General features: G+C 41.3%; 1 protein-coding gene across 2 annotated transcripts in view; it reads right to left on the bottom strand.

Moving 5' to 3' along the window:
* Positions 1-25,980, bottom strand: part of NGEF (neuronal guanine nucleotide exchange factor) — a 60,673-nt gene that overhangs the window by 14,259 nt on the left and 20,434 nt on the right. The window contains exons 4-9 of one of the 2 annotated variants that reach the window (XM_083741823.1): positions 25,635-25,764; positions 15,519-15,755; positions 14,543-14,685; positions 11,299-11,573; positions 4,770-4,930; positions 2,296-2,448 (exon numbers count right to left, since the gene is read on the bottom strand). In XM_083741823.1, the coding sequence (XP_083597949.1) occupies positions 2,296-2,448; positions 4,770-4,930; positions 11,299-11,573; positions 14,543-14,685; positions 15,519-15,755; positions 25,635-25,764 (1,099 nt within the window). The remainder of the gene's footprint in view (positions 1-2,295; positions 2,449-4,769; positions 4,931-11,298; positions 11,574-14,542; positions 14,686-15,518; positions 15,756-25,634; positions 25,765-25,980) is intronic. The other variant, XM_083741824.1, reaches the window with a different exon arrangement.

Genomic DNA, 25,980 nt, shown 5'->3' with positions numbered 1-25,980 from the left:
GGCAGAGCATTCCACAAGCAAGGAGCCACCACTGAAAATGCCTGTTCTTGTGTTGCCTCAATCCACACCTCCCTCAGAAGAAACACATGAAGAAGGGCCTCCAATGATGAATGCTGGGTTCATTTGGGGAGAGGCAGCCCTTGAGATATTGTGGTCCTGAGGCACGCAAGACTGTTAACAGCATAGCAAGAACCACTGAGGATGCTGTTCCTGGTGTGGTCCAGCTAAGGTTTTTTCCTGGAGCAGAGGGAGGAACTAGCAATTGAATTGGCCCTGGAACTGAGAATGGTATGACCATTCACCACATATGTGACTGAGGAAATACTGAACCAAACGTCTACATTAGCTTTTTCTGAAAGAGTTCAAGCTGACTCCATATTCCTGTCCTGTTGTGCTATTGCCTTCTATTAACGGTGGAACACAGGTGAATTTCTGCTTTGCTCCCAACAGTAGATTGGTGCCTCTCACATTCACAATTTGAAAATCAATTCATTGTCTTTCAGTGCCTTGACCAGGATGTCAAAGAGTGCTGTAGCACTTGCACTATGCTAACTTTTAAGTCTGTGCTTGGTCTTATTGACAGCTTCTTTTCCACCATACTTCCTTTCCAGTGTTGTCTATATTCAGTCTGTCAAACGGAAGGCAAATGGGATTCTAATCCTTTGTCATCACAGACCTCTAAGTATGCTGATCTAGTCACCTACTATTAAATAATTGACTAGGAGTTCCTTTAGCGAGAACAAAGACTGAATGGCGAGGAGAAGAAAAGGAGCAAGATTGCTATCGTTTCCTAGCATTCATAAAACAGCCTAGCTGCTGGTTAGAAGCAGTCACCAAGGTCTGCTTCTATAGGGAATTAATTCGTTTAAGGATTTATCTCTCTTCCTTTGAGCATATTAAAATTCTATCTATACAATGAAAGCTAGGAATGACTAAATTGCATGATGAGTTATTAGGTTTTCCCCCCCACCTTACTAGAATAGTTGTAGCTTAATAGCTTACTTAACTCTACTCACTTTCTCGGAAGAAACAAAGTGGTCAAAATAAACATGAAAAAGAAAAAGTATTGAGCTAAACAGTGGAAAATTTCTGAAACATTCAGAGCATTCAAGTAAGCAGCTAAACACTTCCCAGCTTTCATTATCCTTTTAAAGTGTTTTTATCTTAATGCTTTGGAGGCTTCCAGTCCCCTTCTTCTCCTTTGCGAAGGAACCAAATATATAATGCAGGTACATTGAGAAGACTCATTACAAATCCTAGCAGACTACTACCATTAAATTTAAATTATGAAAACATCCGAAGCAGATTCCCTAATCCAATTCAGCTACACTTGACACAAGGTCTATAATGAATGAGCATTTTTAATTTTTAGACTATAAACAAACGCACTTACTAGAGAGTAAGTTCCATTGAACAGAGTGAGATTTACTTCCAAGTAAACATATACAGGATTGCACTGGCCAGGAGAAAGGCTGCAATTCTATGCACATTTACTAGGTGGGAGTAAATGGTACTAAATACAGTAAGACTTCTGAATAAACATGCACAGGATCATACTGCTCAAGATTCTTCATTATTCAAAGAGCAAGCTTAGCTTTAAGTAAGAATTCCAGGAGTTTGACATCTGAAATCTGTTACAGATCAGAAATTATTCCCTTTATTGTAAGAAACTTTTCACTTTTTTTTTTAAGGCTTTGAATGGAACTTGGAGGAAGTGAGGTTGCTGAAATAAATTAAGGCTGTAAGTGGATTGTAATTTTAAATTGCTTCCACTTCATCATAAGCAAGGAGGACATAAAAGGTTGGCAGTTCAACACTGAAAAATCTATAGACAAATTGCACATGCCATAAATGCATTCACTTGCTTCAAAATGATCTTGCCCAATAGAAAACCATTAGAACAGACACAACTATGGATAATTTCATACATTTGTCTTGTAATGATGGAATCAACCAGAGCTATCCTTCCTGTGCAATAGATCATTTATAACAGTTAGACATAGTCACCCAATGGAAGATGCATGTTTGAAAATTGTGCAAAATGACAAAAATAACTCACGACTGATTGTGTACCAAATCCCAGCTTTCTGCCTAGTTATCTCCTTTCCAGTGGGCAATGGGATTACACTGTGAACACCCAAGCGCATTTTGGAGAAAAGTTTCTATTAAGCATGGGTGAAAATTCTCCCACCCCCTACCCCTGGTGTGCTAAACCATTTGGCATCTGTTGTCTAATTGGACAGTCTCAGTTGATTGGTTTTAATAAGCAAGCCATGACTGAATAATTGCACTCACAGAAGTTGCTTATAAGCTCTCTCCTGGTAGGTTTGGTTGGAGACATAGGTTACATACACCGAGAAATGATTAATAGTGTGCTGATAGACAATGTCGCAGACATCTGAGATCACAATGTTCTCTTCTACTCGCTTCTCAAGGTCCAAGAGGAAACTAAATAAGAAACCAAGAATTAATCATTGACATCAGTGTCTGCAACAGACATAACCCACAAACACAAATAATTAAAATAGAGGCTTCTGCCACATTCCACTCCCCCTCTTTTTATTTTTATAGATAAAAAATAGATTCTGAAATACTTTTGGCTATGAACCAAATGAAGCATTTTGTTCAAAATGAATTCTGCTAGTTTTTCCAAAACTCAGAGAGTGTATCAACCAAGCTAATCTTTGGCTATCAGTTTTGAGACCAGTCCAGTTATTTTCATTCTATTTTAATAGAAGAGATCTAACTAATAAGTGGTACAACGTCAACAATAATTTGATCTTGTACCGGCTTCTATTAAGCATGCTACCCTCTAGGGGAATTGTGGAGAATTTCACGTGGTTGAAAATGGTTATTGATTAATCTTTGGCAATGACATTTTATGAAGGAAAACTTTATTCCTCCTTCCACACACACACACACACACACACACACACACACCATGGAGATCAGGCAAAATGGGGGATATGTGTACGCTTTTGTAGACACACCATGGCTACTAGCTATGATGGTTATGTTCTGCCCTGCACAACTGGAGGCAGCAATGCTTCTGAATACCAGATACTGGAAACCACAGGAGGCTAGAGGGCTCTTGTACTTGAATCCTGCTTGCCGGTTTTCCACAGGTATCTGGTTGGCCACTGTGAGAAAAGGATGAGCCATTGGCCTGATCCAGCAGGCTCTTCTTAAGTTAAATGTATACATGAGACAGAAAGTGCCTGATTTCCAGGAAGAGAATGTAGCTTTTTCCTATGTATAGGTGAGGAAGGGAATAAGCATGTAGATAAATGCATCCAAGCAACTGTGGTATGCATGTCGTGGGTGGCACTGTGGTTTAAACCACTGAGCCTCTTGGGCTTGCCGATCAGAAGGTCGGTGGTTCGAATCCCCGTGATGGGGTGAGCTCCTGTTGTTCTGTCCCAGCTCCTGCCAACCTAGCAGTTCGAAAGCACACCAGTTCAAGTAGATAAATAGGTACTGCCGCGGCAGGAAGGTAAATGGTGTTTCCGTGAGCACTGGTTTCCGTCACGGTGTTCCGTTGCACCAGAAGCGGTTGTGCCAGTGCTGGGCACATGACCCAGAAAGCTGTCTGTGGACAAACGCCAGCTCCCTCAGCATGAAAGTGAGATGAGCGCCGCAACCCCATAGTCGCCTTTGACTGGACGTAACCGTCCAGGGGTCCTTTGCCTTTTGCATGCCATAACAGCAATAAATAACATGGCTTGTCTCTAATTCAGCACTGATCTGAAATTAATTTATTCCTCAACTAGCTAGCAGAATATACACTGAAAACATATATTAATGAAGACATTAGCAGAATTTGTATGCACAGAATTCTCACCTTGAAAAGGGTGAGATTTCCCACAAAACCTATCATGCCAAAAATGAGGAGAAACCTGAATAATAACCATGACACTGTTGTTGCTATGTGAAGGATCAGTTGTACTCTATTTTCTCCCTGGCGTATTTATCCAGTCACCACAGCACAAAATGAGTGCATACCTAGGCTTTACTATTTACCAAAGAAAGGTGAGCAGGACAGTATATGATACAACACATGCTTGGGCCTCAGATCCTGGTTTCCTTCCTCTATATCTTGCCTGCTCTGAGAGGCCTGCAGCACTGGACTAAAATGGGAGGCAAGGCTGCATGACTGTAATGCTGAAGAGCAGCAGTGACCAGTCAAATTCGCAGCTCACTACGATGACACCCCACACATCTTCCACCCAGGACAATCACCTCCCTATAATAGGGAGGGAACTGTGTTTCCATCTGATTTTAAGGCCTTTTATATGTAATCGCTTTTGGTTCAAAATAAAGGATTATGTATGGGATTCAACAACGATGCTGTTTAAGTCAGTACAGTGGTACCACGGGTTAAGAACTTAATTCGCCCTGTAGGTCCGTTCTTAACCTGAAACTGTCCTTAGCCTGAGATACCACTTTAGCTAATGGGGCCTCCTGCTGCCGCTGTGCGATTTCTGTTCTCATCCTGAAGCAAAGTTCTTAACCCAAGGTACTATTTCTGGGTTAGCAGAGTCTGTAACCTGAAGCGTCTGTAACCTGAAGTGTCTGTAACCCGAGGTACCACTGTATAGTTGTTATGGACACTGGTACATTTCTCTACAGTATAAAAGGAGAGACATTAACTTATAAAGATAATTTACAGAAGCTGAAAACACAAACAGGCCCCACCTATACCTCCCCAGGGGCAGCAACAACAAAACTGAGATTTAATTCCTACACATTTTAATTGCTAAAAGACTTACCGCTCGCTGACTGCCATGACATCTAGGACATTGGAGAAGAGGATGTGAGCCTCTGAAGGATGTAGAATCTTTTTCAATCGCTCGTTTTCCATGAAGTGATATATCAGAAGGTTCAGGCTCTTGTAATACGAAGCTTCTGAGGTAACCAGTTCAAACATGGCCTGCAGAAGAATTCCAAAATTGTACATGAATGATGCACAATATAAATGAAGGCTCTGAAAACCTCAGTGACAGGTAGGCAAGTCTAGTATTCACAGTCACAGGGCAAAAGCTCACAGCTCTATAAAGTTACCACCCCAATTACCAAGCCAGACCACACCATATGGATCTGGATGACAACGAACTTTGGGATGCAGAATTGATGCAGATGGGACTGAACATCCCATCTGGAGTTGCTAATCAAAGTACAGCTACAGCTTAAATCAGAACATGTAAGTTTAAAACAACCACAACCACCTCAGAATGCTTTTTCTAAAGAATTGAAACTTGAGTAAGCTACCTGAAATACTTAATGTTCTAACTGTGCAGAAGATATTGTAACAGGGGTGGGGAACTCGAGGACTACATTTCTTCCTGGGCCACCACATTCTGGGGGCCACATGCCAGTGGGGGGGGGGGCAGAGGCAAAACTAAGCACAGCAAGGAATGTGAATTTTGCCAATCTCCTTGGCAACAATAGGGATTCATTCCTTCTTTCCTCTCCAATCAGTGACGGCACTGCAAAGACTTTGTCAGTGACATTGTCACACAGCTAAATCTGACAGGCTATATGGTGCTGAATCATTATTGTGTTTGCTGGTGGGAAAATGGTGCCAAACTGCAAAAAAAAAAAAAACCTAAGGGAGGAGCTTTAAAAAAGAGCTTTTGACACCTGACTTTCCACTTCAACAAATAGTAGTGTGCAGAAAATGTGGTACAACACTACAAGCAACGTTTTGAATATATCAATTTTCCCTAATAGTTTTGTCTTCCAAAAATGTTCAATAAATGTTCATATTAATCAGTTTCTTGCATTACTGCACTCAGTCATGAAAAAGCAGCAAAGGAAGACCAACTCCTAATGCAACATTTAAGTTCCAATTCTTACATAACATTTGTCTTCTGTAGTGAAATACTGGTGGAAAATACACATGACTTTTCTAGGGGGGAAAGTCTTTGTTAGTAGCCTCATTTTCACATACTTCCCTGCAAAAATCTATTTGGATTTTCATTGCGGTGAAGTATCTTATGTATGTGTTCCTCCAAGGATAATCCTCTGTGGCAGAAAAAAAAAATGCTGCAATCCAGGATGAGACTAGGTTTTAAATCAATGCCCACGGCAAAGACCAGAGTTTGGATGTGAACTGGAACAAACAAAGTATTAAGACTAAAATCACCAAGAAGGAAGAAACATATTTAGAATTGCCAAAAGAAGTGTTCTTGGCCTTCAAGCTCATTCACTGCTTTGAACAGCTCAGTGCTTAGCATCATCATGAATAAGTATTTTTACGATATAGTAATACATTTATGAATTCTTATAATTGCTAGGTAGTTGTTCCGAGTATTCTCCATTACAGTCACATTCTCCATGCCAGACCAGTACAAGAACCTGAGTAATGTCTTCTCTCTGGCTTGTCTCCTCTGCATCTTTCAATTATTTTCTATATAGCTCAAGAATGACGTTGGTGATTCATTCTCAGCAGATGTGTAGATAATTAAAGCTATCCATCAGTGATATAGTCATTTTTATCAGTATTCCATTAGTTTTCCATTTCTTTCCTTATAACACCTAGCAGTTTAAAATATTTCAACCCAATATCTTGTGCAGATACTCTAATTTTCAATTAGAACAAGCATTTGTGTTTATTGGAAACGTATATCCCTAATTCCCCTACTTTTTCTCACACTAAAACCTGTTTGGACAGGCTTAAAAACAGAAATATGGGGATCCAGATCTAGATTCAGGAACATTGTACTAGCAAACATTTGCTTTCTTTCTTTACAGAGGTGGAGTCAATTCTTTCAGCCTTTTGCGTGTTTCACTATTTCATCTAATATGGATAGTGATAGATTTACCTCTGTCAACCTTTTCAAAATGACTTTATCACTTACTTTCTAAGCAGTTTACTTTTTCCATCGCTTGAGAACACAACATCCATTCCAATTCATTTTTCGTTGCCTATGGTCTTTTGACGCTTTATAAATCATAACACATATAATTCCCTTTTCTTAGCTTCGTTCAACCAAAATTTGCCTATGTTGCTTTAAGAATGGCCTGTACTGTTTTAGGTATAAATCTTTGTTGGGCACACCAATTCTGTTTCATTCTGTAGTTGCTGCAGTACACATAAAGGCCTGAGCCACAATTGCTTCAATGCCACCCTGCGTAAAACAAGGGTAAATAGTTCCCAGTAGCTGCAGTATTAGAAGCTGTCAGCACTCTCTAGTGGGATAGGATACAAAGGCTTAAAAGCAAACTGCCACCACACTCCAAAAAAACCTCATTTCCCATCATTTTAATCAGTCAGTTCCAGAGCCCCCTTGTGCCAGTGCTGTCAATATGCCACTTGGACTCAATGCTAACCTATTTCAGAGTAGCCGGAACCTTTCTTGTTGCCATTAGGGCCAACATTTGGGTCAGCTCCCCTGTATATATGCCAGATTACATATGGCAACCACATCTGGTTATTATGAGGCATAAAAAATAACAAATGCTTGGAAGTCATTTTAAATTTTCTTCTCTATAAGTTTTATAATTGATTTCAGTACCAGGAGTATATATGTTGAGGGTTATATTAATCTTGATGTATAGTGTGGTGGTTTGTTTGATTCTTTTGTTTTATGTTTGTTTGATTGTACGCTTGTTTACTTGTTTGTCCATCTGTTTTTTCACAAATGTAATTATTTTAAATTAATAAAGATATATTAAAAAAGCAAATGCTTTTAACTTTAATTTAATCCCGAATTATGAATATATACCTTTGCACCTTGCTGTGAATCTTACCCACTTCCCCTATCGCTATATGCACCTCCCTATGAAACCTTAAACAGTACACTTGATTATTGTACTTCGTTGCAATTGCTCTTTTTCAAAGTTGGCTCTTCCCCCCCCCCAAACAAAAAGCAGCCCTCATCCTCCATCCTAGGTAGCTCTCATGTACTATCTAGAACAGGCATAGGCAAATTTGGCCCTCCAAATGTTTTTGGGACTACAACTCCCATCATCCCTGACCACTGCTCCTCTTAGCTAGGGATGATGGGAGTTGTAGTCCCAAAACATCTGGAGGACCCAGTTTGCCTATGCAAACTGATCTAGAACAAAAATGTGTTAAAAGTTGCTATAGGCCACCATTCTAGTTTCATTGTTCTTTGTGGACCATCACAGTGTCTTAAGTTATGGCCTTGAAAAAAGTTGGACCTGTATAACCACGTCTCTTGACCGACACATGCATTAGGCTGGAACAACATGTTATGCATGATGTCACTGAAAAGGATACTTCTATGTCAAGTTCTCCCCCCTTGTTAAAAGATCTTTAAGCTTTGTTTTTTAAAACAATATCAACACCTCAACAACAGTTTTTGGGTTGTTGCATTTTTTGGTATATTTATACAATACATATTTATTTCACAAGTATTACTTTGCTATTTATTGTAAATGGCTCTAGCATCTCTTCTGCCTGTATTGACATCTATTCATTTTGAATTGATATACTTTAATAGACTTGTTAAAAAATTTGCTATTCTAACTGCAGCACATACTATAAACAAGCATAAGGCATGAAGCTATTTAAATTAAGCCATATTTCAGCTCAATCTGCCCCAGTTATGATATGAAAAGCAAGACGAAGAAAATAATCACCATCATTAATTCCATAATATCTGCCTTTCAAAGCTCTCAGATTTTGAACTTAAAACATCTGTAGACTAAGAATTACTAAATAGGAAATGATACTAACGCTCAGGCTGGTCGTACAAAGTGTAAATGAGAAATGGTTGACCTTTCCTGGGAGCTAAAATCCTTTCTTGGAGCTGGGAGCCTGTCATTACTCCTACAACTCTTCAGCTATTTTTAGACTTAATAAAATCAGCCAAAAACAGGAAAAAAATAGGTCCCTATGGCAGGAATGCTGCAGTTTTGGCAGCAAGGCATAACATCAGATGAACACCAGTCATATCCCACTACTCAAATATAACCCTCACTGAGTTCAATGACATTTATGCCCAGGTAAGTGAGTATATCCAGCCAACCTAGCAGTTCAAAAGCACGTCAAAAGTGCAAGTAGATAAATAGGTACCGCTCCAGCGGGAAGGTAAACGGCGTTTCCATGCATTGCTCTGGTTCGCCAGAAGCGGCTTAGTCATGCTGGCCACATGACCCAGAAGCTGTACGCCGGCTCCCTCGGCCAATAAAGCGAGATGAGCACCGCAACCCCAGAGTCGGTCACGACTGGACCTAATGGTCAGGGGTCCCTTTACCTTTACCTTTAAGTGAGTATAGGATTGCAGCTATATGTCAACCATGGGGACATATATAGTGATTGCCCCAGTTTTGTGCCTTGTGGAAGTATGCATATTCTCCACCATTAAAAATAATGCACCAAAGTAACCAAAATGCTGTTCCCAGAAAAGCTGAACTCTGACCATTTTAAGCCTATTTTGTATGTGTACAACTATAAAGATTAGAAATTTCCTTTAAAAACCACAATAGCAGCTGAAATATTCAGGATGCTGAATTCTGAATTCCCAACAATTGCATTGTGCTGTTCTGCATTTACACTATATATGATTCCACACATTAAAAAGACTCTACTGAATCAAAACAAAGAAGATTGGATCAAAACAAAGATCTGTCTAGCCCAGCACTCGTTGTACCACAGTAAAAACCTGCAGAATGTATTTCCTCCAGCTCCTATTCTTTTTCAGATGACTACATCCATACAGAGTATTCCAAATGTGCTCACTGGATTATCCGTATTGAAGAGTATATGTACTTCAATGTATAACAGCTGGTGAGGTACGTACTAAACAAAACAGGGCTTCTGCACCTTTAATAGTTATGCAGAAGAGAGGAAATTCCATCTTTCACACAGGTATTAAAATTGCTATATTATTGTTTGTTTGTTTGTTTGTTTGTTTGTTTGTTATTTGTATGCTGCCCATCTGACTGGGTTGACCCAGCCACTCTGGGCAGCTCCCAAAAGAATATTAAAAACACAGTAAAACATCAAGCATTAAAACTTCCCCTTGATTCCCCCCACCCCCAGTAATGATTTTTATTGTATACGTTTAACAGCTCTATTATTTTATCTTGGCTGGCTCTATTTTTAGCTCTCTGTCTTGTTTATTTTGCTGCATAGCTTACATTTTATTGCTTTTACTTTGATTATAAGCTGCACAGCCCAAAATGAAAAATTAATGAATAGATGTTTGGTGGAAATAACTATTAAGGCAATCTACACAGAAATTTCTGACTGGTTAATAATTTCCTGGAGCCTCTGGCATGCTTCTGAAAAAAACGGTATGACATTGTTTACCTCCCAATTATTAAATAATTAAGTGATAAGTTATGTGCAGTATTTTGTTTATAAGATCAACAATTCTATCATTTGAGATTTTGAAGGACTCTTTGGTGAAAGCCATCCACTCCCAGTGAATGAGTAAATTATGGTTTAGTTTCTCAGTTCATCTAAAAACTGTCATTTCTGAATAAAAGAAAGGGAGCTTCTTCCAACATCTTTCACAATAAGGACTGATGCAATTAATTAATTCGCATTCTCTGCAATTTCTTTCTCTCTTCCTAACAACAATCTCATAGAGGTTGAAGAGGAAAGGGAAGGTTCAAGTTCAATACCACACCACCCTGAACAGAAATTTAGAGGCAGCTTTTTCCTTTCACTCTCTTTCTTTGTACCTGGTTATCAGTTTGGGTTTTGGTTTTTTCTTTCATTCCCTGCCCCACCCCCATTGCATTCAATGGGAAGCAAAACTGCTATGCCACCTTCAGGGCTGGTACAGTTTTTCTTGCTTGTTAAGGCTGTACCAGGAGAATGGGAGTGTGTCCATCCCTTGTCCTAACAGCCTGTTGATAGCAGAGCTTTTTATATACCACAGTGAGAAGGCCTCCATCTCCACGCATGGAGAAGAATATACAGATAATCCAGCGGTCCTTCAGTCACACTTCTGTAGTTTATTACAGCCCTCTCATGCCTTTTTGTCTGCTTTATTGCTTTTGGTGAACTTAAAGACACTTGCATCATCAGTTTTAGCAACTTTAGCCCTGACTTTGTCTTCCATTAACGTTACTATAGCAGCCCAATCCTGTTCTAGAGGCAGAAACTGGCAGGGATTGAGAAAAAACAGGATGGCCATGACTTTTCAAAAGCAAGGAGAGTAAATTAAAGATTTCACAAAACAGTTGCTTTACTAATATCAATGAGATTAACATTAAACTGTATCATTTGGTATTAAATGAGTCAACCCACAGAGGTTTCCATTGAAATGTCAGCAGTGCAATGCTCCTTTCATCCACCCTTCCCTGAAGCTGTATTACCTCTTGAAGTTTGATCTCATCTGGCTGGAGAATATTCAGAACACCACTGCTCCTGACTTCTGGAAGATCTTGCCACAAATTAAACCTGGAAGTGGAATTCCTGAGCAAGCATATCTGGGGAACAGCCTTGCTTTCTTCGGTATTTGTGGCTTCTGTCTGTGATGCTGTGTCTTCAGTAGCTGTGCACTCTTCTGCATCTGTCTGTGAATCCTGCAGCCGCCTGGTTTCAATCTCCTGACGTGTAGATTTATCCCGATATTCTTGATACAAGAGCCCTAGAAAGCACCAAAGCACACAGATTTGTTCTCTGAATGTCTACTCCTCCAGAGCCATGTCCTGATGGAGCAACAGTAGTTGCTACTGCACAAATTTTGAATATTGTATATCCTGGCTGCTTCAGCCAGAAAAAGGAAAGCTGGAATCTGAAACAATGTTAGAGTAATGATTCCAAATACCTAGTCTCCAGGATTGTGTTTAAAATCAGTATCATCATACAAGCCATTGAAAGATTGCTGCAGAACAAATAGCTCTAGTTGATGCAAGCAAAAGAAAAGCCAAAACTTACGAGTCATTAGATTATCCAACCTGGGAAATTTTCTCCCCAGTCCCAAATACGCTGCTCAATCTGAGCATGAAAAAACCCACCCATTTAGGCTGCAATATTCTAGTCTCTTAGACATATCTAGGACTAAATATTGCACACTAGCTAAAGCCACCAAATAGCAATTAAGAACAGCTCCACTTAGGCAAAGGTCAGTTGTCATGCTGGTCTAAAATCTAGAGTATAACTTGGAGATTAGGAATGAGCTGGACACATGGGTACATAGTCCTCTCCCTCTTTTGCCTTTTATGTTCTTCCCTTTCATGGTAGCCTGCGACGATGTCTAAATTGGGCAAACCTTGGCTATTTCTAAACAGGAATTGCTTCTAAACTATTATTTTAAACCATGGTTTGAAATGGCTTTGCAAATAATAGTTTAGAAGCAATCTTTGTTTCTGCTAACCAATGTTCTGGTCACAGATGCAAGGGACATGACTTACTGAGAGAACATAATTTCAAATTGTAGCTTGATCTGATCCAGCAACTTCACCAACTTGCTGACAATGAAGGAATATATAATGAAACCTGTAGGACCCCACAATTCGCAATGAGATACAAGGTCTTCCCATAATACACTACGTTACCTTCAAAAAACAAACTTTAGCAGCGCAAGAATGCTCCTGCAATTGTGTATCAGGTTGTGCAGAAATATGAGGAATACTTCATAATTAGTATCATACAAGGCCACCGAAAATAGTAATAATATATAGTAACAATAATAACCAAATCCTACTATTTCTTATGGGATTTCACTAATACCACAGCACTTGACAAAATATATTCTGGATTTTCACTAGGCCTGCCCTATAAGAGGAGAATAAAATCTTGCACCAGATAAAACTGTAAATCCCATTTTAAATAAATGAGAACACCAGTTTGTGCTAATTTCTTGCGAGCCACTCCCTTCATTTGAAAGTTAAATGCAATTTAAAATTGCTTTCCCCTTCAGCTCCAGTAAGCAGAGAATGGACTTTTTAAAAAGTATATCTATTTCAATACAATTTTACATTTTACCAAATGTAAAGAAAATCAAAATTGTAACTCATGAACTGCTTCACATACCTCTGTGTCAAGGACTTTAATATTTCTGTATACTAAACTATATTTAGCTTATAATCTTAGATAATACACATGATTTATAATCGGGAAGTGGTATAAGGAACGAGCTTTTTCCCATAGTGCAAGTATATTCAGTAATCGCTTCTTTCTGGAACACTATTCAGAATGGGATTAAAATAGCAATGGGAGAAACTGTACCTTGGAAACCATGTACTTTCCTGTTAGCTTCCCACACTTAACTGAAAATGAGAGATTACACTTAAATGCATTGTGCTGTTCTAGTGAAAGTATACTTGCATAATTCCACTTGAACCATGTTATTACATATTTTCAAAAGCTGATTATTTCTTTTTGTAAATAATCAAGGCTATGCTTCACATTAAACAAAACCATGAGTATGGTAAAGGAATGGGATGAGGAAAAATAATACTTTAGTGATTTTGGCTGGAGACAGTAATTATATATATATAATTATATATTATATAATTATATATATATATTGACTACAAGAAGGCTTCTTTTCTGAAAGAGAAGCATATACCTTAACTATTTGCTGGTCAGGCAGTATAAAGAGAGCTAATAAACAAGTCATAATATTGAAAAGATATAATTATGCCTCTATAGGGATATGGATAGCTCAGCTGGTTAGAACGTGGTGCGGATAACACCAAGGTTGCCGGTTCAGTTCGCTTATGGAACAGCTCCATATTCCTGCACTGCAGGGGGTTGGATTAGATGATCCTTAGGATCCCTTCCAGTTCTACAACTGTATGAATGGAACCAGAAGATCATCAAAAGCAGGATATTACTTACTCATATATGCTACCAGTTTGCTCAGATATTCCAGAGATCATTTTCTTGAATGTAAAATGGGGTGGGGGTTTTTTTATACTGCTGTCATGGAAAGACAAGCTTTGGTCCCCACTTCACAAGCCCCCTTTATTTACACCATCCAATATGAATGCTACCGCACTGCAAGTGATAACAACAAGCATAAGGATGATGAGAGCTGGTAAGATGCTAGCAAAGACAGCCAGCTCAGTTCTTTTATGAGAAACGATAGCATATACTGCTGCTGGTGGTGCCTTAAATAGTTCAGGGAAAATGCTCTGAAACCATCTTGCTTAGATGGCCTATTTTTGGAGGAAAAATTGTCCTCCAAAAACACTGCTCATAAGTGTCAAGGGTCTTTGGAGTGGGGAAGGTGTTTTTACAGATCTCAAATTTATTTCTGGTGTGTTTTATGTTTCTTAACGACATATGAACACATACTCATTAATTTCACCCATAGAAAAACAAAGAGTGTTATCCAGTTTTATGGAAAGTGGGAAATGCGCAGCCAACTTCTTTTGCCCTCTATGTTTTGCTATATATAGTACAGCAACAATCCTATACATGTTTATGCAGTAATAAGTCTTACTGAGGTGAATATGACTTATGGGCTAAGGTCATGTGAGATTCATCTGCATACACTAGAACCTCCAATACCATTTTAAAAGAAAAAGGAAAATAACTTTCCCAGAAGGAGGAACATTTGACTGTAACTAGTAGCACACACGACTTCAGCCTGAGTGTTTGTCTTACCTATTTGCTCAATGAAGTTTTTCCAAGAGTCAGCTGTCATGGGATGAATCACTTGCAGAGCCTCGGGGAAAGCAGCCGGGCATTCGGGATGCACAGGGCTTTCTTCTGAACTAGAAACTGGTCCAGCCATGGAAGGAGACTCACTTGGGGTGAGAAAAACAACAAAAACAAACCAAGGAGTATGGATGCCTGTTCTGTTTCCTTCCCACCCTACTGGCAGAATCAGTTCGGGCTAACAGCAGGGACTACATGGGCTGCAAGTGCTCTTAAAGGGACCAAGGTAAATAAACCAAACTTAAAATTTGACTCCAGGATCTATCACGCCCTCACTGCCAAGGTCCCTGGAAACTGAGCACACTGGGCTCCATCCCAGAAAGAAAGTAAAAATCCAGTAAGCCCCTGCTGAAGTGAAACAGGCGAAAGGAAAGGAAGAATGGGGTTCAAGAGGGGCAACAGAAAGGAGGGCAAATGAGGAATCAATCTTTCCTAGGGAGGTGCAAGCCAATGCTAACATTGCAAAAAGGAGAGGTGCCGGGGCTCACACGCACTCCCTGGTGTGCTATACCCCACTCCACCTCGGGAAGTTCTGGTCTCCGGTCCCTCACAGCACTGAGGGGAGGGGCGGAGGGAACCACTTCAACGCCCCGACTCAGAAGCGCGGCGGGCGAGACGGGGAGGGCAGCGGCTGCTTTAACCCTCGCTCCCTCGTCCGAGAAATGGGAAGAGAAATGGAGGAGGGCAGCCGCGAGGAGACCTGGAAACTAAGCCTCCGGACTTGGCGACGGGTGCCTGCCTGCGGGGGAGTCCAGAGGGGAGCTCTGCCCCACATTCCCTGCAAGAGGGCGGGCAGTCACGCGGGGCACGCGGCTTGGCGCCAAGACCAGCGAACTTCCCGCTCGCGAGCCTTTAGGTCTAACGTCGAAGGGGGCGCCCCCTGCTCTTGGAGGGCCAAGGGCTCTCCTCCTCTTTGGCTCACCTGCCGGGCGGGCGGGCTCCGGTCACGCTCTCCGCGGAGCCTTCGTGGTCCAGGGCGCAGGCGGCGCTGAGCGCGGCAGCCAGGAGCTCCATGCGAGGCGGCGAAAGCGACGGCGGCGGCAGCAGCAGCGAGTCCTGCAGCGAGCGGCTGCTACTGCTACGGAGCGATTCCGCAGCAGGCGCGGGGCTGGGGGAGTCCGGGCGGTTGCCACGGTAACCGGGGTAGGAAGGGAGCAGCCTGCGCGGGAGGGGGAAATAAAAGAGAGAGAGAGAGAGAGAGAGAGAGAGAGAGAGAGAGAGAGAGAGAGAAAAGAAAGGTCGGTGGAGCGCGAGGGGGAGGGAGGCCGCCACTGCCGCCCCCTCTGCGCTTTCCCTCGCCTTATTACTCCTGAGCAGCTCCCGCGCGCCCACTTCTTCCGCTCAATCCCCAAACAGCCACCTTCCTAAAGAAGGCGAAATGACCTCCCCACACCCCTCAGTTGTTGTCCTGTTCACAAAGACCACTCTCTCGGGCGCACACGGTGGAGAACAGCATGCAGAGATGTCCCTCGCAGCTGCTGCGCCCAAAACTCAAGAGAAAGCCCCAACCACCTCCGCGCACTGGTCTTTAACGAGACCCCCCTCCCCGCCCCCCAAAAGAGATCTCTAGGCAGAGAGAAGCGCGCGCACCGCCGCAAAACAGGTAATCTCCACGCAGAAGAGCGGACACCTGTTTCCCCCAGGAGTCTGGAAAACACTTGGGAGGGGTTGGGAGTGAGCGCTCCTTAGAAACTAGCCTACCCTTTTAGCCCATTATTGTCCTCTCTGACTGGCAGACTCTCTCCAAGGTCTCACTCAGTACAGTCAGCTCTGCCACCTGAGATCCTGAAGTGTCAGGGATTGGACCCGAGAGCTCTCCTGTGCAACAGACAACTTGTGTAAGGCTGTTAACGGGAACACCTAACCCTATAAAGGATTCAATGATCTTACAAGTCACACTCGGAATGGTAAAAGGAAGGGTTTTAGTCCCCCCCCCCTTTCATTGCACGTTTATGTTCAGGATCCCCCTTTGTATTTTCTCGTGGAAAATCGGGCAATAATGGTAGTTATTATTAAATATTTGTTTATACCCTGCCTTTTCCCCTGATGGAACGCAAGGTGGCTTACATATAAAAATGTTCCAACTGCAGCAGTTCAACCAATGATACGGTTTGTGGCGTTTGCCACATGAATCGACATGGCTTTTCATCCTGAATGAAGTTAGCCTCTTATTAGGACTCTGTCTACCACTTGTTATTAGTCATGATAGCTAAAACGAGACATCCATGTTCCAAGAGAACATATCTGCAGGCAAACAACAATGGATAGGTTTCCTCGTGAGTTTCTCAGGGCTATCTGCCTGAGCACTCTGAAGGCACAATGCTGGATTATTATAAGGATGTTAGCTCTGATCCAGCAAAGAGATTACAATGTTCATCTGATGTCCAGTTTGCATTCTCTTGCAAGCCGGAGTGTAGGAGTAGAGTTATTACCTTCTATTTCTTTCTATTTTGGTGCACTTATTTTTACAGAATGAAAATTAATAATTGAATGCACTGTCATCCAAAAATACAAAGATAACCAGATCTAAACTACAGAAAGACATGTCAATTCTGGGGATTTTAGAAAATCTCAGCAGTCTCCTCCCTCATTACCTCTGCAGAAATTCCACACAAACACAGGAAAATAATACATGCTACAAAAACACTTCTTGATCTGGATTTCAATGTTATATGTTCTGACTCAGGGATATTTTTCAAACATCAGCATTTAAATTTCTATTTCATGTGCCAAATTGAAGCAAACACATCTTCCTCTAGATATTTATTCCAAGCTTGAGAACTGAAAGAAAAACTCAGAAATGGGGCACATTTTGTATAATGGCTAGTTCTCATCTGCCTCTTTGGAAATTATGCAAACAGTAGGAAATAAGAATTATGAAATATAGGCAATAGTGTTACATAACCTATATCTGTATTCCTGGGTTTAAAGAAAAGTCAGTTATTTTTCAATTATATTTTAATATTTTAGATACACACGCACTCTGTATTAGAACAGTTTGGATAAAATTACTTCACTTAAATTGGTATCCACTTGGGTTGGGTCAAGTTACATGAACAATTTAGCTGTATACTGGTATTGCTTGAGCACACAGTTTGACCCATATTGTATGTGCAATTGAGAAATAAGGGTTGGTGGTGAGGTTAAAATGATTTTGCTACTTGAGGGGCTTGGCAGCTCATAAAAGGGGCAGGGCAGGGTGGGTTGGGCATTTGGACAAGTTTTATGTTCCAGTCAGCTAATTTTAGTGGATGGAAGTAAATACTGGATGGTTAAGTTGAAGAAATTTCAGTGAGGCAGCCCTAGTAATATTCTTGCTGATGGGAAACTTGAGATTCTTCACCCTAGGCCTAGGCCTAGGACATGGTAAGGTGGGAAGGGAATTTGAGGAAAAACAGAAAACATGAGCATGTGGGTACATTGTACATTTCTTGAAGCATATGTGCATGCCCAAGTTTGTGGGTAGCTACAGCCTAGTACAGGGTGAGTCTTTTAAAAGAGGCCCCATGGAACATGTGTACTCTGTATCTATAGGGCCTCTTTTAAAGGACTCACCCTGTATGAGGGGCAGAATATGAAGAGGCCAGGGATTCAAAGTAGATTTTCTTCACTTGCTCCCACAGGAGGCAGTGATGGCCACTAACTTAGATGGCTTTAAAAAAGAATTAGACAAATTCATGGAGGAGAGTGCTATTGATGAACGCTAGCTAAGGTGGCAGCAAACTCCGCAAACAGATGCTGAGCAAGATGCTGGGCCTGCGACCCACAGCTCCGAGACAGAGCCAGATGAGGTTCCTCCTAGCGGACAGGGACAAGGACATTACTGCCTCAGTGGCTTCCTTTCTAATCTCCATCCAGAGCCGTCTTTCCCATAGGGCTTAGTTGCGCCAGGGTGCCGGCCTCTCAGGGGCGCCCCAGCAAGTGGGGGAGCTGCACGGCTTTGCCGGTGACTCCCCTTTCCCTGCATGCCCACCAGCTGCGCCCCGCCAACCATAAGGCTGGTGGGCGTGCAGCTTCCCTTCCAAGCCTCCTTGGGAGGAGAGCAATCCCCGCGGAGGCTTGGGAGGGGCGCAAATTCACTCCCAAGCCTCTGCAAGGATCGCTCTCCTCCCAAGGAGGCTTGGGAGCGGTACAACTTCACTCCCAAGCCTCTGCAAGGATCGCTCTCCTGCAGTGGCATGGGGGAGAGTTGCGCCCCCCTGGATGGCTGGCAGTGTGCAGCTGTGACCACTCCAACAGTATCCATGGTAATTTGGGGGCACTGGGCAGATATTTGCACCCCAGCACCATATCTGCTAAAGATGGCCCTGTCTCCATCTTACCTGAAAGGGTTCTTAATGAATCATCCCTCAAGGGAATAGACAGGGTGAAGCAGAACAATTGAGTGCCTTGTGGCCCTTGATAGCCTGTCCCTTTTAATTTATCCCACAGACTTTAAATGTCTTAACTTACAATGCCAATACAGGTATTTGTCTTGTATTGCTAAGATGGCCATGCTCTGCCTCCACAGTTGGAGACAGTAAAGCTTCCGAGTATCAGTTGCTGGAAGCTACAGGAGGGGAGAGTGCTGCTCTTGTGCTGGAATCCTCCTTGCAGGTTTCTCACAGGCATCTTGTTGGCCACTGTGAGAACAGGATGCTGGACTAGATGGGTCACTGGCCTGATCCAGCAGGCTGTTCTTATGTAAATTTTGGACAGGTTGAGACAAATTGTGGCGGTAAACCTTAATCCCTCATCAGGAGAACAGAGCCAGATTTCCACTATCTTTAATATTTGAAAAAGGTGGCTCAAACGAAAAGGTTGTATGAATCTCTGTATGAGTAATTAAAGGTTCTGTGACTGGGAAGTAATTACTTACTGTATTTTTCGCTCTATAACACGCTCCCAACCATAACACGCACATAGTTTTTAGAGGAGGAAAACAAGAAAAAAAATATTCAAAACGAAACAGTGGATGTATGATTTTTGTGGTTCATGCTGTGGCCACAGACATGTGATCTGACGGTGAGTTTGGGGTAGCCCAATGCAAAAATCCTGAGGATCCATGTGGATCCATGCTTTGTAACCACGTTTTTGCACCACTACGGCCCCAGGCAACAGTGGGTGCGTGATTTTTTTGGTGCAAGCTGTAGCCATGGACATGCTATGTGATCTGATGGTGAATTTGGGGTGACCCAGTGCAAAAATCCTGAGGATCCATGTGGATCCGTGCTTTGTAACCATGTTTTAAGTGGGGAGGGAAGGAAAAGCACTCAAGGGACAAGGAACACGCGTGGGGTGGGTGGAGAAGGATGCTGTTAATAATGCAGAAGAGGGGTATAAGATGAGAAGGCTCTTATAAGAGGAGTGGGGAGGAGAGAGAGACAGAGAGCCTGCTTGAAAAAACGTTGCTGCTATTTAGCGAGTGGGGAGGAGAGAGAGACAGAGAGCCTGCTTGAAAAATCTTTGCTGTTATTTAGCGAGTGGGGAGGAGAGAGGGACAGAGAGCCTGCTTGCTTTAAAGGAGCCAACCGGACAGGAGCCGCTTACACTCGTGTAAGCGGCTCCTCTCCTCTCCTGCTTTGCTCCTTTAAAGCAAGCAGGCTCTCTGTCTCTCTCCCCTCCCCACTCAGCGGCTCTTCTCCCACTTTGCTGTTTCAAAGCAAGCCACGGAGGAGGGAAGGAAGGGGAACCATGTGCTCACGACTGCAGCAGATCCCCCCACCATCCGTAGGCATTCGCTCCATAACATGCATAGACATTTCCCCTTACTTTCTAGGAGGAAAAAAGGGAGTGTTATGGTGCGAAAAATACGGTATTTTGTAGCACATATTGAATTGTACACTCATTGAATATGGCTACTGTACTTCTTGATTTGTACGTTAATTCAATGTAGATCTCCATACAGATGCTTGGGCTTCACTTACACTGATGAAGGTACCCAAATTCTTTGTGTTTCCACAGAATATAGAAACTTCAAATTTGGCAGTCAATTCAAAGCACTGATTACTAGAAAAGCCTGAAAAACAGCATTTTGGTCTAATGATCTAGTCACAAGATATGAAGACTCCCTCATAATATTGCCAGCATTCCTGCAGAGATAATGCCAAGTCACATATATGATGGAAGAGAGGGTTGTGGGGGTTGATCCTGATATTAGAACCAACCTCAGATTATAGGCATGAGTGAAGCTGTGCAAAGGTTATGTAGAATCTAAACAGAAAGGAATCCTTTACTAAATAAATGAATAAACCGAAGAACCAATTAGATGAACCAGGAATCAACCTGACTGCAATGCATAACCTGGATTCAGTGTCTATTATCTGAATTTGGGTTTTGAGGAGTACTGCATAGGGTAATGGGAAACGGGTGTGTACAGTATATCACTTCCTTTCTGAGGTAAAAGAAAGCAGGAAGACTTTGATTAAGCAAAAGTAGTAATAGAAGTTGTGTGCTAATGGACTGCCAGCTAAAAGGGAAGAAACAGTAAAGAGGAAGAAATAAAAATGTGCACAGTAGAAGATTGGATTTGAAACTACCCAGGTATCTGTTGAAAAACAATACAGCAAAATATAGCAGGATCGTTTCCAATACCTAATTTAAAATTATTTAGACCTTGGATACTTGATCTCTTTAAAGATTCTATCCCATCATTGCATTTGAACGAATTACTTCTAAAATGCCTTATTACTCCTTTGTACCACAAATGGATAATAATGAATTGTGACGTTATTTCTTCCAGTGTTATCATCCTGGAACACATTTTTTGAGCAAAGTGATCAGTTAACTTTAATCTCTGCACTTGAGTACACTTTAATGGAAAATTCAATTCACTGATGCCTAGTTTTTACATTTATAACAATTCAGTGCATCTGGCCAGTTCTTTAACAATGTGCTGCTAAATTGGTTTATGTACTACTAAATTGGTTGACCTTTTTATGGTTTTGTAATGCATTTTTTTCTGTTAAATTCTATTATACATAAATATTGCAGGTTAGATAGCAGTCACCTCAAAAAAGTAATTAAATTGGTATAACTAGTGCTTCTAGAAGAATGATTGTCTTTGACTCCAGATCTACCCTACCCTTTTATGCAAAGCCAAAGGCATCTCTTTTTGCATGATCAACAGACTTATCCCACAATTACATGATATATGAAGTAACTTGTCAGTGACATTAATGTGATATTCTACCCATCCATAATAGATTTAGGGAATGAATATAGCTCTCAAGAGTAAGGCAGAGGTGGGAAAGCTGAACTAGCTATTATGGTCTTGCTTGGGTTCTGTCCTATACAATTGCTTAAATATGACCTATATAAATAATTCAGCAGAGAAGCTCAAAGTCTCCTAATAATTTTCTTAATACATATTTTTAAATCTTCATTTATTCCACCCCCACCCCCCAGTGATTGCATGTAAGTCCTTAAGCTCCTTCACAATTTGGTTACTTCTGACATCAGTTCCTGTGTATTTCAGGTATGTGGGATTTTTCTTTCCAATGCAAAAGTGAAACTGACAGCTTATTTACATTTTAAAATCCTATTTACATCTGCTAAATGTAATTTGCTGTAGCTCTCTTAGCAACTGAGGTTAGCTCATTTATATCTGTCATGATATAATAAAAAAAAATTAGATGGAAAAAAAAACACCCTACAAGGTGTTAAAAACTTCCTCTAAAGAAGTTTTATTCAAACCAAGAGGAAATATATACCTCAGATTATGCTAAAATATTTGTGTTGTGTTTTTTGTTTGTTTTTTAAATGGGAACATTTCCATCTACATCATGTAACAAGGATCGTTACTAAAGTTAGCCGGAAGCAGAATTTGGAGGTGAATTTGGACAGCCCAAATCAAGTGAATCATCTAAGGGATTTTGAAGGATGCTACAGCACATTCCTAGCCCCTTTCCCCCCCTTTCCTGCTAATATAGGGACTGGATTACGGAAACTGCAGAGGAGAATCAGCTTGTGGGAGGCAGTTCCCTGCCTGCCAAGTCTCCTTTCAGTTGCCCCTAGGCCATTTTTAATCATTCCTCCCAGCTGTCTTGTCTCTGAAACCTGAAGTAAACCCTGCTGGAGGAAAGCATCCTTGAGCCCCCTCCCCCTGCAAGAAAGGAAATGTAAGAAACAGATTTGCCAAGATGGTGTACTTTAGTCCTTAGTCTAATGAACTTCCTTAAAGCAGAGTGGGTCAACTCATAACCCTATATTGGCACTGAATTTTGCCTTCAAGTTCAAGTCAAATTTGGAGACTCCTGCTTTTGCAAAACATCTGGGGAATTATGTGGAAAGAAACATTTAGCTAGGGATATATAGCATAACTTTATTGGGAAAGAGGATCCCTGCATACTTAATTGTGGCATTGCCATTTCTCTAAATAACATGCAGGAATTTTATATGGCTAATAGCATTTTTCTTGTCCTTACTTTTTTGGGGGCAAATACATTATTTAAAAAAACCACAGGAAGAATCAGCTTTTGCTTTTGAAGTTTTTTTGTCTTTAATTCAAGGCAGGGACAGGCGGTTACTGGGCTGGATTTGCAGTAAATGCGACATGCAGCCAAAGTTCTCTGGACTTGCCAAGTATGTATGAACTTTGGACTGTTTATTCCTGTAACTAGTCAATGAATCAGGAACAGAAGATTTTTAGGGAGCATGTTATAGGGCTTCCTTATAAGGACTAATACAGAACTACCAATCATTTAAAACAAGTTGTGTGTGCAGTGCCAGATCAATACATTTTGCTCTTAGAAGCAGGGCCCAAATGTATCCATCTGCCTGCTCGGGCCAAAGATTTTGCTTGATCACTCAGACACCAATTTCTGCCTTCACTTATCCTCCCACTATGGTGCTGTCTGAAGCTGGACACTTGACTTTCCTGTATAGCAAAGCTATCTCTGGCTCTGAACATTTGGTCACTGTCACTCTACATAAGTGCGTTCACAATTTGTTGAAACACAAGTCTCTCCACCTGCACTTCTCCAGTCTTTGACAAAAACTCTGCAACAAATTTGAAGTTAGTTCCTAGTTTCTTATATCCTGTTCCCATAGCTTTGCAAGCACTCCGGGGCCCATACTTCTATCTATGGGTTCACTCAAATCTAATTAGCAGTGATTTTCTCTCATGTTCCGGCAAAAGTTTGAACATTTATGCTGAAGAGTACAGTTAAGATTACATTTATTTGCAACACAATTTTAAAAGAAAATGATGGAGGGAACAGAGGTGAGGCAGATGGGAAGGGCATGGGAAGTGGAGTTTGGATCATCATTTGGCCATTGGGTTTAAGACAGCAGAATCCCAATCCGGCCTTGATCTTGAAATCAAAGCAAAACTTTATATGTGATGGGGTCAGATATCTTTAAGATGAAGCAGCTTAAAGACAGAACATGTTCATGTGGTCACAGACACTCATATTTTGACATCTGAAATGGAGAAGGAAATACTGCATGGTATTTTTATCTACAAATGCTTTATTTTAGGATTAATGCCCCCAGTGAATTCAATAAAGCCTAAGTCTGCTGACCTTCAGAGCATGATATATATCATGTATTTATCTTTTAGCTGTGTGGGCAGAATTTGTTTATTTTTTTACTTCTTTTTTGCTGTATTTTAACTTTAGGCTTAATAGTTTCACCTAGTGTGCCAGTAAGTTAATGGCTTGATTTCTGCACCGTAACAGTGTAACAATTTTGCAAATATTTGTAATCTTTAGTAATTCTTTTTCAAACAACTATTCAAGAATACAGTAGCCTATAATACCACCACCCTCTGTTACAGCAGTATTCAGAATCCCCTTCTCTTCCCCTTGCTAAACAATTTTATGCAACTTTGGTGGCTTTTATCCATGAAGCAGCTTATAAATCTTAATACAAGTTGATTGTACTCCATGATCCATAACAGCCAGGAAGTGGTGTGGAGGGGAACAAGCAGAGTGTTGCTTGTACTCATAGAACACCCACCAAGTGACTGGGCACATGGAACTTCTCCCATTCCAAAGCAATCTTTCCTCATAGAGGAATTGATCATTTTGGTTGCCTTTTTCTAGACCTTTTCCATGAAAGGAATTAGAAATGAGGTGGGCAAATGGTTTTATTCAAAGGAAGCGAGAAAAACTCATCCTTTTTGAGGATTCCATTACAGTCATACCTTGGGTTAAATATGCTTCAAGTTGAGCGTTTTCAGGTTATCCTCTGCGGCGACCCAGAAGTAACAGGACGCGTTACTTCCAGGTTTCACCACTCACGCATGCGCAGACACTCAAAATTACATCACAGGCATGCGTAGAAGGGGCAAAAAGCGACCCGTGCACACACAGACATGCAGTCGCGTGTTACGTTCTACTCAGTTCCTTTCCTAATGACCCTTAGCATGGGATCTGCCTTTTCCATAGCTGCCACACACTGGGTCAACATTTTCATTGAGCTATAAAGCTAACATTCTCTGATCTTAAATAGATGATAGGCTTGTCTGTGGGCAACACTTTGTTCTGCAATGTATGTGGTCTACAGAGGTTGGGCAGGAGAGGATAGTCCATTGAGAAGGAACTGCCACTTCCTAAACCAGAGGTTTTCCAACTGTTTTGAGTCCACGGCTCCCTTGACCACCTGCATTCTTTCGGCGGCACCCCTGTGGCGCTTAGGAGCTCAGTTATGTCAACCTTTGCCTACAGAGCTGGCAGCCCCTCACCCTTTTTCAAACACCCTTCCTTGTGGAGTCTTCCCTCGTGCCCAGAATCCAATTTTTGTCCCATACTTTTCACAGAGCTTTTCATAGCTGTACCAGGAAGGCCTCCGGCTCCTGTGCTCCCTCTCTTAACTGGGGAGAAAGAGCTGTACAACAGCCTGTAGCCATCATTATCCAACACGGGCTCCAAAAAAAGGAAACAAACAACTGAGGCCTGTACATATTTATAGAGTAATGGAAAAATTATTCTAAAACTGCAGAATAATAAATGTGAAAGTGCTGCACGCAATTTGACCAATCCATTTGATACTCATTTAAAACCCATTTTATCTTTTTTGCCTTCTGTATCTCAAGGGAAATTGCTTTCTTTCTTACCTTTGCAACCATTGTTCTTCTGCGGCTGTCATATCTCGTTTTACATGTAGAGACAGGCCCTTGTGAAATATGCGTAACAATTCGTCTTTGTTCAGAAGCTCATTTCTGGCACTACCATTTTTTAGTGAAGCTTTGAAATAAAGAAATGTTTTCTGTCAGTTCTATAAAATATTTGCAATTAAGAAAAAAGAGAGGTTGAGAGTTTTGTTTTGTGGCTGATTCATTTCTTCACAGTTTTTTTTTTTAACAAAAACATGACTACTTGATACATATATAGGTAAGCTTGTGGTTGTTACCTTGCAGAAATCCCAGCCCTCAGTTTTCTGGAAGCTTTCCTATAACTTAG

This window comes from Podarcis gaigeae (genome assembly GCF_964106915.1).
Source record: "Podarcis gaigeae genome assembly, chromosome: 5".
Lineage (NCBI taxonomy): Eukaryota > Metazoa > Chordata > Lepidosauria > Squamata > Lacertidae > Podarcis > Podarcis gaigeae.
Note: the sequence above shows the minus strand (reverse complement) of the source record. Positions and strands in the feature narration are given on the sequence as shown.